This window comes from Hippoglossus stenolepis, chromosome 16 (assembly GCF_022539355.2).
Source record: "Hippoglossus stenolepis isolate QCI-W04-F060 chromosome 16, HSTE1.2, whole genome shotgun sequence".
NCBI lineage: Eukaryota > Metazoa > Chordata > Actinopteri > Pleuronectiformes > Pleuronectidae > Hippoglossus > Hippoglossus stenolepis.
This window is the reverse complement of record NC_061498.1, coordinates 19,371,245-19,387,004: the sequence shown is the minus strand read 5'-3', so window position 1 is coordinate 19,387,004 and position 15,760 is coordinate 19,371,245. Positions and strand designations below refer to the sequence as shown.

General features: G+C 41.1%; 1 protein-coding gene across 2 annotated transcripts in view; it reads right to left on the bottom strand.

The window, feature by feature from the left end:
- Positions 1 to 3,579: 3,579 nt before the first annotated feature.
- Positions 3,580 to 15,760, bottom strand: part of LOC118123921 (potassium voltage-gated channel subfamily C member 1) — a 70,313-nt gene continuing 58,132 nt past the window's right edge. The window contains exons 5-6 of one of the 2 annotated variants that reach the window (XR_007034919.1): positions 7,460 to 11,676; positions 3,580 to 5,107 (exon numbers count right to left, since the gene is read on the bottom strand). Coding sequence is in view for 1 of the 2 variants with exons in the window: in XM_035181624.2 (XP_035037515.1) it covers positions 5,094 to 5,107 (14 nt within the window). In the remaining variant the exon portion in view is untranslated. The remainder of the gene's footprint in view (positions 5,108 to 7,459; positions 11,677 to 15,760) is intronic. The other variant, XM_035181624.2, reaches the window with a different exon arrangement.

Here is a 15,760-nt window from a genome sequence, read left to right as displayed (position 1 = left end):
ATGTCACAGCTCACTGGGCCAAATTTTGGGGGTTGGAGTTCACAGATCTGAAGAGTCGACATTTGGACTTAGACATTTTGAGCAAGCATGTCTGTCGATCTTTCACTGTGGGAGCACAGATCTGGCTGCATGGTAACATTTTGCCAGTAACAACTCTATTAGCTTTTATAGCCCTTTTTGGAAAAGTGTGCAATGCAGAAAAGCACAGCTGATGAACTCCTGTGGCTAGTGAGTTTGGCAAAAGTGGTGACACCAAGAAAGTGGAGATTTGTCTCCAAGTAGCTGGACAGTTCTCAGAACGTATTCTGTCTGTCGTTTGTGAGCATTTTACAGGATGTGTTCGAAAATGGAGCCAGATTTCAGCAGGAATATTATGGATTGTTGTATAGCTACACATATGAGACATTGGGCCCCTGGGCACAAGCATATGAAAGGCCACCCACCCCACCAACAAAGAAGCAAGACACCCAGAATGAATCAGACATAACACAATTATGCAGATGTGGCTTTTTTTTCTCTCTGTGGTTATGTTTCGTTCTCTTTGTCGTTATTTTGTTTCTTTTTGCAGTTGTTTTAAGTCTTGTTTTTGTCATTTTGAGCCTCTTAGTAATCGTTTAATTCTCCCACAAGACGTGTTCACATCCATTTCAAACACAAGCCTCACTCCCCCTGGTGCCTCTGCCCAGCAGGCCTGTACACTCATCCATCCATGCCTTCACAGTTTCCAACTATTTTGCCCAGGTCAAGGGCCCACATGGTCTCACAAACCAATTAACAATGAACAGAGAACAATTCAAATACACATGAGAAAACGTTTCAAACACAGTGAGGTGTATAAAGAAGACATGAGAGGATCAGAAATGAGAAGAACCAGCACATTCCAAATCCAGGTATTCAAACAGTTTTTGGTAATAACTCATCTGTCCAGTAATAGTCAGCTTTCACTGACAATTTTAAAGGCATTTCCACCTTTCTGTGTATTTCACTCTGTTTCTCTAGTTTATTAAAATCTGTCCACAGATGTGAGTGAAAATGGTTTTCCCACAGCCGAGCAGAGCGTCCTTCCCTCTGCTGTTCCCATAACCGTAGGGGTACTTGGCCAACCCTTTTTAAAAACATAGAACCAAGATGGCTGCCTCTCACCGGGAGAACCACCACGAAGAGCTACTGTTCATCTATTAATGCTGGTCTGACTGACACTGCACAACTGTCCTCTTCTGTTGTCTCACCATGGGAAATGCTACTCTGTTCCTGTGTTATATGAGCCGATGACTGACCCAACCTAATAGCTGCACAGTTACTTCATATTTTAAGTAGTTATACCATTTTTTTTGTGTGTTCACAAGTTAGGCTGCTAAAAATATCAGTTTTCGTGCTACCATGACTATACATGTGCTGAGTTTGTTATGTAGAAAAAAAAAAGTTTTGTTAGTTTGGTGTAATGCTACTCGGCCAGGCCTTCAGTTACGGCAACCATTAGCAGCAGTTTGCAGGACACTAATACATCCAGTAACATCAGCCAACGAGCTTGTAAAAGCTGCTTTCAGACAAGCTCTATCCCAGAAAGTCTGGACCCAATTGTGCAGACATTCTCCAGAGTTCATGTCAACAAATGGTTGAATATTGTGATGCTCTGATTCAAAAGCCTCGCTCAGTAAATAAATACTCTTTCAATGAAGCTACACTTTTACGCAACAAAAGGAACATGGTGAAGAAAGCGACTGTTTTCCTGAGCCATTTTGAAAAGAAAAGCATGGAAACTAACCAACAGCTGCTGTGGCTACATTACAGCTAACTCAAATAGGGTTAATTAATTATCACTCCTCTTCACCACATAAATTACAAGATGAAATCTGACAGGGACTGTTAGTCATTATGGGATTCTTTGGCAAAGCTACACTGAAAAAGCTAGTAGACCAAACATTTGCAGATGACATCATACTGTTTCTGTCTGAGTCTCCTGAACCATATACAGAGTTATGTCAGGGACATACCTATATTTAGCTGCGGCTCAGGAGGCAATAGAATAGAGAAGCGCTATACGAACGTATTACTTTACATTAAGCTATAATATAAGGAGTCTACATTCAGGGTTGAGGTTTTCAACATTGCTTGTGATATTTTCTGACTATACTTGACTGTTTTTAAGCATACAAAACAACAAATCCGATTTTAAATGGGAGTAAAAGAGGGATTCTGTGTTAAATACAATTGAAACAAAATTTTTCGGGGATAACATTTAATGTTAACCGAAAAGGTAAATGAGGAAATAAAATCTCAGGATTCTTCAGTAGGTGAGGTTGAGCTTGGTGAATTTTGACTTTGGTATTTGTGAAAATTTGGCTTGGGCCTTTCTTTATTTTTCAAGAGTACACACAGCATGAATTAAATTGAGTCCAAACTCCTCCCATACAATATGAAATAATGTTAGTCTGAACCTTGACTGTGACTCTTGAAAATGCTAATAAAATGCTTTTATTAAAAATGTTTCATAGAGGTTTTGATTCAACTGTACGATCATTTTGGATGATGTAGTTTGTGATGCTGTAGAACTGTATTATACACAGAAGAGTCTCTGTCATTAAATCTATCTTCACTGATAAAAATGGGATGGTTAAAATAATAGAAACATGTCAGTTCAGTTATCAGTTCAACAGCATCACAAACTGCAGCCTCCAAAATGACTGTAAAGTTCAATCAACACGTTAAAAACACTTTATAACATTATAACCCTCATGAAGGAAGATTTATTACAGGACTGTTAAATTTAGCTAGTGTACCTAATAAACTGACAGCTGAGTATTAATCTAAAATCGTGGTGTGACAACCCTGGATGATGAGACAGCCATCTTGTGTCTTTTCACCTGAGGAAGTAAAAAGGCCTGCCTGGATGTGGGGGTGCAAAAAATAGTTTAGTACCTTTTCCCGTCATATTCTGGACCCCAGACTTCCGATGACCTGTTTAACCTTGAAGATGTGGCGATGCCTTGGATGTCAGGGTCAAGCAACAAGTTCCAGGGAAAGGGACAAGAGACATTTTCAGTTCAAATTCACGTGATCAGTGACACCTCGGAGGGCACAGCAAAGTTCAGTTCAACATCAGTTTGATAGTCCTGGGTCCAGATGGTGGCACAGAAACACGCATGCAGCTGCCATTTGAGAGAGTCACATATAGCAGTTCTGATAAAAGGCTACAAGAAGAAGAGGAAGAAAGAGAAGAGGAAGAGGAGGAGGAGGAAGAAGAAGCTGGGTCGCAGTCAAGTGAGAGGTTGAAGAAATAGCAGTAGTAGACGAACTTGTAGTAGCATAATAAACACTTGCAGAAGTTGGGAGGAGTCTTCTTGGATTTTTGGGAGCTGGGTTGGGAGTCCCCTAATATTTCTCAAGGAAAACAAAACAGGGGGGATGTTGCAACTTCCCCTTTCCCCCTTAATTGTACATGTTTTATCATTAAAAAATAAGAGAAAATCTTTTTTAAACATTATCCTAGAATTCTTTTTTACTCTTTTGCATATAACATAACTCTGTTAAATTTTCACATTTAAATGATCAATTTCTAGCCCTGTTAATCTTGGGGGGGGGGGTCGGAATGGCTTGCAGGGGTCATGCAGAATATTCATGCTGGTAAACAATGTCATAAAAATGCATTTCTAATTTGCAATCGTCACCGTATTTTTTTTTTTTTTGGTCCATAGAATAGTTTCTCAAAGATGTTCTCCCGCTGCTGCTGAATATCTGCTTTTCTTTGAAAAGCCTGTATCTCCTCGCCCCATTCCCAGAGGTATTGAGTGTATGGTCTGCAGAATCTCCTCCCCCACTCCCTGTTTCTCTCAGAGGAGGAGGCAGCTCCTCCTCATCCATCATGCCGTCAGAGAGAGCGGTTTGCTGCAGGAGATGCTGTTTTGCCCACATCTTAGCATCCAGTTTTGGGGTTTAATAGTATTTCATGGTGGTGATAACGAGAATGACGTTGCATTGGCATTGCTAGGTGGGGGGAAAAAAAGAAATCTACAGTCTCTCTCCCTTTTTTCTCACGGACCCCTGCTCCACTTATATAATCCATCCATTGTGTCTTTGACTGTCTTTCTTCTGGTTTTAATTGGTTTCATTCATGCCATGCAGATTTGCTAAAGAAGGGCAGCAGCAGCAGCGATGCAGCGATGCAGGGGGAGGAGGTCAAGATACCGTAAAGTCTTGAGAGGGAAAGAGAGAGTGAGAAAGAGGCTCATCACATCACATCTTCATTTCCAGTGACACCTGCTTCTTACAAGCAGATGTTATGGCCAGTTTCATGTCTTTGAGGGTTTCTGTTCACCCCAATAGTTTGTCCATCCACGTGTCTGTCTTTGGGTTAAATTCCATCTCAAGGTGGACTAAAAGTGATTCCTCGAGGGTCTACGGAGATCCCAGTGTTCGTGTTTAAGTCCGAAGCTGCCAACAGTCTCTCAGATGATACAGATGCTGTCAAATAGATAGGATCACGTCAAATATACATATGATATGGCTGATGTTTTCTGATATGTATGAGCAGATTCCCACCGGCTGGTAGAGGTCCTGTGGTTCAGCAGAGATGAGCAGGGCAGCCCGACCTCTGCAGCCGAGCGGCAACACTGGATCAGGCTCTGCTGGAGCCGTTCGACATCATGATGGACCGCCCCTCACCTTGCATAGTGCTTTGAGCGCCAAAATTAAGGAGCATTCGCTGGAAATCAATAGCTGTGCATGCAGCTTCTCGAAATAAAGGGGAGTCAGTCAAAGGAATAACACAACTGTGGAAATGGAGGGTGTCCTTGTCACATGGTTTCCAAATCCTCTTGCTGCCGAGCTGGGAGCATCCAGACCGTGGTTCGTCATGATTACCAGTCACTTCCATGTTAAAATGTCTCCAGGTTGCATATGAATGTGTCACACGGATGAAAAAACGTTCAGTCAGCGACTATGATGATTTCAACCTCTCGTGTTCTTTGTTTTTTTTTTCTCTTTCTCTCTGTCTCTCTCCCATTTTCAACAGTGAGTTCCATCAGGGGAGATGGAGGAGCAGTGGCATAAAACTCATTGTTTTCCTCTTCTCATGTGGAGGGGAGGAGGGAGGGTTAGAAACTCAGCACTGAAAGGAAAAAGAAAAGAGAATTTTATTGAGGATTTAAAGTGGACAAGCCGCGATCATGACTTGTTCACTTCAGATTGATCGCGCCCTGATGGAGGGTGATCGAGAAGTGTACAAGTCATAAACAGTTCATCAATTCCTTCAGGTGCTAACACTATGTATGAGCGGATAAAGACTGTAGATATTTCAGATGCAGCATTAGGTTACAGTTTGTTTTAACTACAGGCCAATGTGTTATTTTCTTTCAGACTTGATGTGAACTTAAGCAGCAGATCTGCTGTACATTCATACTCATTTAGCGGAGCGATGCTGGTGGGTAAAATCATTTCTTCTTTCCTTTTAAAAGAATGTCTGCACAGAGGACAGGCTTTACTCAGTGAAAGTGTACTCATGAATAAAATAAAACATTTTAGCATTTTACAAACTAGTTGTTAGTCAGAGATTAATTATTAGTAAGCAATGTCACTCAGTAGCCTAATTGTGATGTAGCAACTGAAACAACTGACACAAATAAAGTCAGGGTTAAGAGTCGAAAAGGGAAGACGGTGGAAATGTCTGAACATACACTATTATAATAATAATAATAATAATGTAAATCTTGAAGATTTTAAGACTAATACTGGTTGTTTTCCTCTGGGACGGGGGTCATGTGATAGAACACTGACGAATCAGCGAATGCTTTGTGCTGGATTCTGATTCTACGTTGTGCCCTTAAACACCTTATCAGTAAGCAGTCAAGTGTGTTTACGTTTACGAGTTGGATTAATGGAACCCAAAAAATCCGTAATGCCCCAAATAATTCTTTGGACACAATAAGCTAAAAATACAGTGTGACAATTATTTTACCCACCAGCATAAAAAATGTACTTGGTATCTTTCTGAGGTGGATCATGGAGCCACATTAAGCACATTATGGGCCTGTTTCCCAAAAGCATCAAGATGGGGTCAGATTATGTTTGTTTTGTACATCTTAGATTCTTGTTGTTTTATGCCGTAGAAGGTTACTTTTTGTGAGGTTTGACAGAACAACATAAACTTCTTGTTGTCTCTCTCCATCTTAGTCTCTGTTGTTTTGAAGAAGCCTGAATACACAACTCACCGCTCCTACAATTTTTTTTTCAGGTTCCAAAGATTTGTGCTTTTTTTATTCACAAATAATTTTGTAAATAAGAGGTCAAACAATATGAATAAAAAATATTTATCGAAATGTTTCAGCTCTTTAAAGGAAATTCCAGGTGATTCCTTTATTTTCCCCTTTTGAGTCTAATAAACTATTAATACAGAGAAGGTTTACAGCTGGTTTGTCTATTACTATGACAATGGCCATTTTTACCCAAAGATGCTGTTGGCAAACAGGCTGTGAGATTCCTTGGATATACGGTAAATGAGATGTGTCGCATTAGCCATTATAGAAAGCCTTCTTTCTTTAATAATTCAAAGTCATCTGAGGCTGGAGATATTAAAAGACTTTCACAATGGAGTGTTACAGATCTAATTTGTAGTTTCCAGTGTTGTGGAAACTGCAGCAACAACATACTGTACACCAAGGCAAGGGAATGGTAAACCAACTACACCACTAAAAAAAAGGAAAAAGACATCACTAAAAGGCTCGCCCAGCTCAGTCGACATGCAGACACACCAAGAAGACACAGAGCCTGAATGTGACACACACTAACTCATTTCTCTCTGTCCACACAATCACACACTCACAGACGGCAGAAGTCCTCGGGGGGCTGCTCAGTCCTCTGATATGATGAATGGTTTTGAATGATTTTGGATGGTAATTGAAAAGCTGATGAGACCAAGAGACATCGAGGTCAACGGCAGTGAAATCAAAGAGGTGTCGGAGGTCAAAGTTCAAACCAGAGGACTGCAGCCAACCAGAACTGGGCTCAAATCCAGACCAAGAGCTGAGACTTCAACATCTCAGTTGGTGTGTCCTGCTAATGTACAGACCAGACCTTGGCCAAATAACAACCATTTTTAGCTCTTTGTTTCATCCCACTTTGACCGTCAGACAGGCAAGGTTTGCTGTGTAAGGCCAGCTGATTTTCTACCTAATTTCATTCTGGTGCAGTGTGACAAACTTCAGTTGCCCTGCACCTGTGTGGGATAAAACAAGCCAGAGGAAGTGTTTGTGGAGGCTGTTTGACCCAGGTGTGGTATACACAAAGGCTACATGAAAGAAAAGAAAAAAAAAAGGTAAGGAAATAGAGTGCAGCACACGACACGAAAAACATAGAACATAAAACAAAATGTCACGAGAACACAGGAACCACACACAGGTGAGGGAAGACAGCACAAGAAGCAAACACAGGTGCACAGGAACAACAGTGAGGTACACATTCTTACATGGAGAAGTGATTTTTGCTTCTTTCTTTCTTCCTCCTCATCATCATCATCATCACCATCACCAAACTTTTCTGTCTTCCCCAAACTTTTCCTCCTCCATCTCCTCCCTCTGACGCTGCTCGGCTGACAGTCCACTCAGAACACATCACGTTTACAGCACATTCTTTTTTCCCTCCTCCCCATTTACAACAATCTTTTAAAGTCCATTCCTATCTCTCTTCCTGGTGAAATCCAGTTATGCCAGTGTATTCATATTTTTTTAACCAGGGGCAAAGGTGTTTCAATTCCTCTCTGTGTGTTGGAGGGATACAGTTTCACAGAAAGAGGGACGCAGATATTGAGAAAGGGTGAAAAGACGACTGGATGACACAAGGGGGAGACAGGAAGCACATTTGGACAAGGAAAGCAAAATAGTATAGTTGAAGGGGAGTGGGCACAAAACAGAGCACATGGTGGGCACAGAGAAGAGAGGGAAGATCTATGTACAGTACATCTCTGAGGAAACGTGGCTGAACATGAACACTGGGGCACAGATGGAGAGATTGAGGAAGAGATACCTGAGTTGTGAATGGATGGAAGGGAGACAAACTTTGGCAACAAGGGGCAACATGTGAGAACCAGCAGTAATTTAAATTTTAAAAGAAAATCCCCAGAATTTAGCTTGTGTAGGGTACCTCTGCAGTGTGCCAATCCATTTCATCCATCCTATATTTTTGAAGCGTCTAACTGGTTTAGCTTGCTGTGGAATAGTGTACATTCTCAACCATTTTAAAGAGAGAAGTCATCAGGCCTAAACTGGGGTCATATCGATGCATACTGTGTTCCCAGCATAGCTGGACCATGATCTTTCCTCATGAAGGTTGGATCACCAACCTCAGAAAAATGGTACATCCACTTAATTTTAATATCATCCAATACTAGTGGACATAGCCCAGAAAAACTGATCAATTAGGCCTTCAGAAAGCTTTATCTTGCCTTTTTTCACAAGCAATCAAATGAATTTGTCTTTCAATATAAAATGTCCATTGGTATGCTCACTTTTCATTTTTACCTCATCTTGTTCACTATAGGAAGACATTTAAAAAATGGAAACCATTGGGAGTCATTGTTTACTAGAACAACACGTTGTTTTTTGTATGGAGTGTACTGGTGTAACATGTTTTCCAAGTGTTGCACTATAGGTGGTTGCAGTCTAAATGGCAGGGTCAGGTGAATCTTAATTTAAAGGTGTTTCTAAAAGCTGAATTGGCTGCTCCCTAGGAAATAAGTTCATGAGGGTTAGGGTTAGCAATCACCTGCATCACCACAGTCACAGAGTGTCATTATGGGGGTGAGGTCTGAGAATACGTGACTGATAGAGAAGCCAGAACCCAAATGTGGGACTTATTTTCTGTTTTCATGGAGGGGTTCCATGCTTAGTACAGAAAAGTATCCAGCGGTAAGGACTCTCTCTTCCTGGGACTCACTTTAACATGGGGAGACGTTCCAAACAGGATTATAATGACAAAAAAGTGTTGGGTATCTTCAAAAAGTTGTTTACAGGGAAAATGTTATACAACCAAGGTTTCCGATATTCAAAGTAATAGGGTTTTGTGCTCCCCTTGTGAGTACTACTAGCGTCAGGTTAAACTGGGCTTGACTCTCATCCCTTGGGGGAGGTTGCATTGAATTGTTGGATTCTCGTACAGCAGAGGTATCCTTTTAAGCTCCTTGCAGTTCATTTGACAGGACCGATGGAAATGTGTCATGGGCAGAGAATGAAGTCGCAGGTGAATGAAAGTCATGGAGGGGGATCTCTTGGGTGGAGAAGAGTCTTTCTTCTCAAAGAAAAAAAGGAAGAAGAAGAAGAAGAATCAGAAGGAGAAGGAGAAGTAGAGGAGTTGAGACAGTGATGGAAGAAGCTGGATTTGTTTGTTTTTTTCATTTGTTAGCATTAGTTCACAGTTACTGTTTCTTTTTGCATATATCTGACAAGCGCAGGGCTTTCAGAACAGTTCTCTGTGAATAGAGAAGCAAAAAAAGAAAAGAAATGAAATCAAAAGCTACGATTGTTAATATGTTTCTCTATAAGTCTCTCAAGATCGATAAGAAAGCAGCTATACAAGACCTATCAGAAATATAACCCCTTCCCATCCTGCAAAAATAAACTTTCCCACCCCACCCGGCCTTGTTACAGTACCTAACTTGGTCTGCTCCGACCAATAGCATCATAGCATTTTGGCATGCATAATGTCGGCCCATCCCACCTCTTCTTGCATCCAAAGAGATGATTTTTTTGTCCTGCATGCTTTGTTAGTGCATATGTATGCTTCAAAACACATACATCCACACACACCCTTAGTAATCTAAATGTTATATACACATTCATTAAACTTGAGACTTAAGTTCTATCAAACCTCCTCACATTACTAGCCATATCAGTATCCTTATTGCTTGCGTTGGAAACCCATGCATATTCATCTACAACGCAAACTTTACATATGTACATCATCATCACAAAAGCAACCAATCAGCAGTGGCCTTAAGGAAAGTGACTCACAACAAGAGCACATTGGGAAGGAAAGGGGGGATACGGAGAGGGTGAAATGGTGAGAAATGATCGAAAGGCTGGGGGGGTGGGAGTGTGTGTTTTACAGCTATGTATGAATGCGTGCAAGTGTATGTGTCTGTGTGTGCCTGGTGTGCATGTCTAATATGATGGGGGGTTAAAATGATTTTTTTTTACTAAGAATCTGATGTGGAACTTCCAGTATATTTAAACCTCAAAATCACTCATTTGCACTTTGCACTTCTGAAGCAAAATGGAAAGTGATGCCCTGCTCGAGCACGAGGCTAAACAGGAAGCAGGAAGCCCAGCATGGCCCCAAATCAGGGACTCTTGCGGTTCACAGTATAGCCTGACATTATTGGGAAAACTCTCTCTCACTGACAGTGAGAGTAGGAATTGGAAGAATTAAGAGCTATAGCCAGGTGGTGATATATTAAATTAGGTTAGCATTAAACTCTAAGCAGTATTTTCAGGGGGTCACCTAACGTAAGCCCAAGATGAAGCATCTAAATTCCAACACTGCTGACAATGCTCCTTATTAATCTGTACACTAATAAAAACTGTGAAACCAACTCGTGGTTGAGCAGCAACAGGTGCTGTGACTCCCCCGTGTCAGTTTAGTAGTTTTGCTTTGGGACAAAGCCAGGCTAGCTATTCCCCCTGCTTCGAGTCACACATTTAAGCTAGGCTAATCACTTTCGGGCTACAGCTCCAAATTTAGCGTGACATAAAACTGATATTGACTTTTTTTCCCACCCACTCTTGGCAAGAAACTGAATAAGTGTACTTCTCAAAATGCCAAACTTAATCTTCAAATATACAATTATCTCCACATTTGTTGCTCTCACCTTCCGGCATTCCCAGCTTTGAGAGTAAAAAAGAAACAGCAAGAAGATTAATCAGAGCACAGAAACATTCCTCTGAAAAGGAGTCCAAAGCTAAATTTCAAAACTTATTTTTTTTTTGGGTCGGATCCAAGAGACAAACTTTCTCTGCAACTTGAAGTGGTTCCTCTCCAAGGATATTCTCATGCAAATCACATCCAAGATGCTCTGCCGGCTGAAGGCCCTCTGTTAGTTTTACGTGGGAGAGAAAGAAGGTGAGAGCGACAAGGGATTTAAACAGACATGAAACTTAACCAGCAGACATGAAATTACTGTCTACACAACAATGACAAAGTCTGACATTGTTCTGAAGTCATATACATTTCAGTAACATCAGAAAACTCTAGTTTGAAACAAAAAGGGCCACATTCAAAATCAGATCAATAAAAACTAATTGGCAGAATGATAACTGATGATAACTGTTCATAATCAATATCAAAACTAAACTGAAACAATGATTTCCTTTTGGAGAAGCAAAGTAAAAGGATGCATTTTTTCGAGTTGACATTTGTGCATCTTAGTACAGAGGTAGATGGAGGTCTGGGCACACAGACACACACACACATAACACAAATATCCGTTTCACACTCATCACATATGCCACAGATACAATATATCCGAGCACAGATCCGACCGCTGCTCTCTCACTTATCTACATTGCATATTTCTATGTTTGCATGCTGTGTCTGATGTCATGTTCTCGCTCTTCTTCCCATGTGGCGTTTGTCATCCGCTCCTCTTTTACCACGGGCTGTCGCTCCAGTAGCCGTTCACGGTGCCTCCTACTGACCACCGAAAACAAAGAAGAGATGGACGGACAGAGGAGGGAGGGGGAGGGGGGCGGAGGGTTCAGGACGGGGCAAAAAGAGGGAAAGAAAGAGAAGCCAAAAAGGGATAAAACTAAAAATATTGCCACTGGCTGCTGAGTCACACTGGTGTCAGTGCAAGTAGTAACGCTGTTGGTGGCGGCGGTGGTGGTGATGGTGGCGGGATGAACTCAGACCTGAGGAAAACCTTGCTCCTCACACTCAGGCTGAGCTGCAATGTCTGAAACCTTTCCACATAATCACTTGCCACGCCACCTGAATGGAATAGCTTTTATGCTAACATGCTGTCTTTCTAAGAATGGTGTGAAAAGATGAACATTGACCTTGTTTCTGTCTGTCAAGCGCGGAGCTGGATTCAGGCTGTGATTAGCCAAGCTTACAATAGAGACTGGTAGCAGGGAGAAACAGCAAACCAGGGCCCTCCCAACTAAAACTCATTTTACATATTGTAATTTAAGTTTCGTTTGATCTATACACAAAAATAAATAAAAAAGACACTTTCTGGTTTTAAAGTGAGTTACACAGCTACATCTTGACCTATTTTTGCTCAAGGGTGCGATGGTACCTTCAGTCCAGGAGGTGCACACACTTTAGCTCGTAACGCCTCCTTGAGTCTCAAAAAGTCATTTTTCTTTAGAGAAACATCAGGTGTATACCCAATGATAATTAGCCAGCTTCACTTATTTTGGACAGATATCTGTTTCCTCCTGCTTCCAGGTTCATTGCTAAGTGAGCCAAACCACATCCTGAGTCCAGCTCTTAGTTTAACACACAGCCGTGAGAGTTGGCTTAATCTTCCCCGCTGACTCTCAGAAAGAGAGCAGGTAAGCTGTCTTTGTACAGTTCCTTTGAACATGTAGCTCAAGACGAAACGAAAACACCACAAAGAAACGAGAAGTGGTCGTCCCTTTCCTCGAGCTTTGCAGCTCAGCCTTTAGCTGAGAGCCCAGGCGAGAGTGCGTGGACAGAAGGTGCGTAGTGACGTGGTGGATCAGATCAGATCAGGTCCTACAGCTCCAGTTTCCATGACAACATCTAAACTGGAGGTCTTGGTGAGGCTAAAGGTCAAAGTTCAATATGTGTGTTCACCTTAAGTTTTTTTTACATGTTCCTATAGCTACTTTTGGCTTCCTTTTTCATAGAATAAACTTCACGTGCACACTCTGCAGTGTTAATGATTCCCAACCTTTTTTTGGCTTGTGGACCCTTAATCGATTAATCACATCGCAGCAATGGATGGAAACACGATGCATCAAGTCACATTTTCCTTTGCAGATTTTCTTTGGAAATAATGTAATATTTACTCAAAATTTCAGCATATATGTTACGATGTGGTATGACATATGACCAGCTACATTGATATCAGCCTGATTCACATGCCACTGCCATTTCCCCTTCCCCAAAGAGGAACTTTTACCTCTCAGATTAATTTTCTGAAATTAAGAAAGAGATTTTTCAACAATTCTCAAATAAAGAGCAAAGATTAAAAACGATAAAAAAAACATATAAGCAATATGTTTGACCTAATTTTGATAATGTGACACTTGCATTATGTTTACTCGAGGGACCAGATTGGGAATCACTGTTACATGACCTGCATCCCATCCTGATAACCCCCCCCGCACCCATCTTAACATTTGCTCCCTTTGCTGTCCATTCTATAAAAGTCTTCATACAGTACATCCTGTGAGTGTTGTGAGGGTGTGTGCATAGTGGGAAGCCTGAGGAGGAAGGAGGAGAAGGAGGAGGAGGAGGAGGGGACATCCCTAATTTCATAAGCTGGTTGTGGAGGTGATGTAAAAATGTCACAGAGGTCCCTCTCCCCTCTTTTCCTGTACTGAGGAGACGTTCTGATAATAAAGTATGCATCTGTGTGCGCTGATGTTTGCACAGGTATGTGTAGGAGAGGTTGTATTTCATCTATAGGTAACACAGAAAACTGAACATATTTAGCCTACATGGATTTTTTTCAAAGGTGCTCAGGTGCTACAGTTTGGGGTATACCCTTGTCATGGATATGCTTTAGATTTTTAAGAGTACAAAAATTGTTCGATTCCATTATTTTCTAGGCGTAGTGATTTTCTTATTCTGGAGCCTCTCATGAGTTAAAACGTGCATGCTGTGTCTTATTCATAGCTACTCCTAATTATCAGTGTTAAAGCATTTAAGTGCAAGTGCAGTCGAGATACAGGCAAGAAATAGCACAGGGAAAGCTAGAGATAAACTAACTCAACTATCACATTAGTCTAAACGAACCTAGACTCTATCCCTGTTAGTAAGGCAGGTGTGTTAGTGTGTGTGTGTATTTTATATTACATCTGCTTAAGCATCTATCTCAGCTTTATCATAAAGGTTTAGCTTTTTTGTGATTTTAGAATAGGACCATCTGATTAATAAAGTCTAATTCAGTGTTCTATCAAGAAGTAAAGATGAGTTATGGAAATGAATGAACAGCTGGGATGAATCAAATGTCCATGAGACATTTCTTCCATGTTGATTTTGTTTCTTTCATTTTCCGCAGAAAAAAAAGTACTGTTGCTGTTGTTGTTGTTGACATTTTGCTGATTGTGTTTCTCTGTTGGTTCTGCTACAAGATGGAGGGTATGGGGGAATGGCATCGCCTGAGGCCAGCCTGCTCGAAGGGCTCAAAGGTGGAGTTGGTGATTGGGGTGAGGCGCAGTGGGGCGCCCGTCATCCCAGATATGTTATTGAGGCTGCGTGACTTCTCATAACCCGTAGCTACATGGAGAGGACATGCACAGGTCAAAGGGCAAAGGTCAGAGCGGGGTTATGAAAGGTCATTCACAGCATTAAAGAGCAAAGAAAAAGTTTTCATGATTTGGTAAGAAGTTGTGTGTCATGGGATGGCAATACAAATGTTCATGACAGATAATAGAGTCATGACATATTAGTATATGTTATATTATGACAGCATTGCACATCATAAATAGCAAATATAAACCATTTGTTACAGTTACAAGCATTTGTAAATGAAACAAAGTTGAAAAAAGTTAAATCATTCAAAAGAAAACCAGCCCAAACCAAGTAAAATGTATCAGACCGAAGGAGGAAGTTGGAAAAAGACAGACAGATAGATGGACAGAGGGACAAACAGATGGACAGACAGACAGAGACAGGACAAAACAGGAATATGGGTTACAAAAATCAGCTATCAGTTGCCACAATATCCCATAGACATCTAGATGTGGTGCTCTGGAGCACCAACATGAACTGTGTAAGGGAGGGAGGGTGACCTCGTCCAGTGTATGTACACAAACTCCTTCATCTGAAGACATCCCATTAAATGTTTTTACATGTACATCCACTGGACTACCTGCTCTGGGATTCCCAAAAGTACATTAGCTGTGCCAGATTTTGATCAGGAACAACAGACACAGACAGACTTGATATTTCTATGAATTTTTGGGAAACTCAGAGTAACTCAGGTGGGTAAATCATCTGGAGCTGAGCAGTAGAAAATGAACACAATCCTACATGTTAACACCTTAATCTTAAAAAAACGTCAATGTTTAGTTCTCAGAGCCCAGGGGCTAGTTTCACCAACTGGTCTTTACTAAGACTGACTGTACTTAACTGCTAAGTCAGTCTTTGTTAACACCAGTCTTTAGAACTTAGCATTGGTTGTACCAAAACAAAAAGGCTAGTCTCGACTATGCCTGGTCTTAGTGATGTGTGTTCATGTGAACACCGCTTTTGTGCTGACAGATAAGGATCCATGTGACTGACAATAGTAGAGTAATCGCTGACAGTCCGATGTCATGAGAACGTCTTTTTTCATTTAAAAACAGCTGTTTCTGTTATTTTTTGTATAAGTAGCTCATTAATCAATATTCAATTTAATTTGCCCCGCCTTATATGCAAATTCGCGTATAGCCGACACTTATACATCCACATATACACAAACACACAAATACGCATCCACACACTCACACACACAAACAGAGACCAACGCCACTCTGACTACACTGTATGTTGTGTGTACATGTCCACAAATACAGAAACGAGAGCAAAGGAAAAAGGG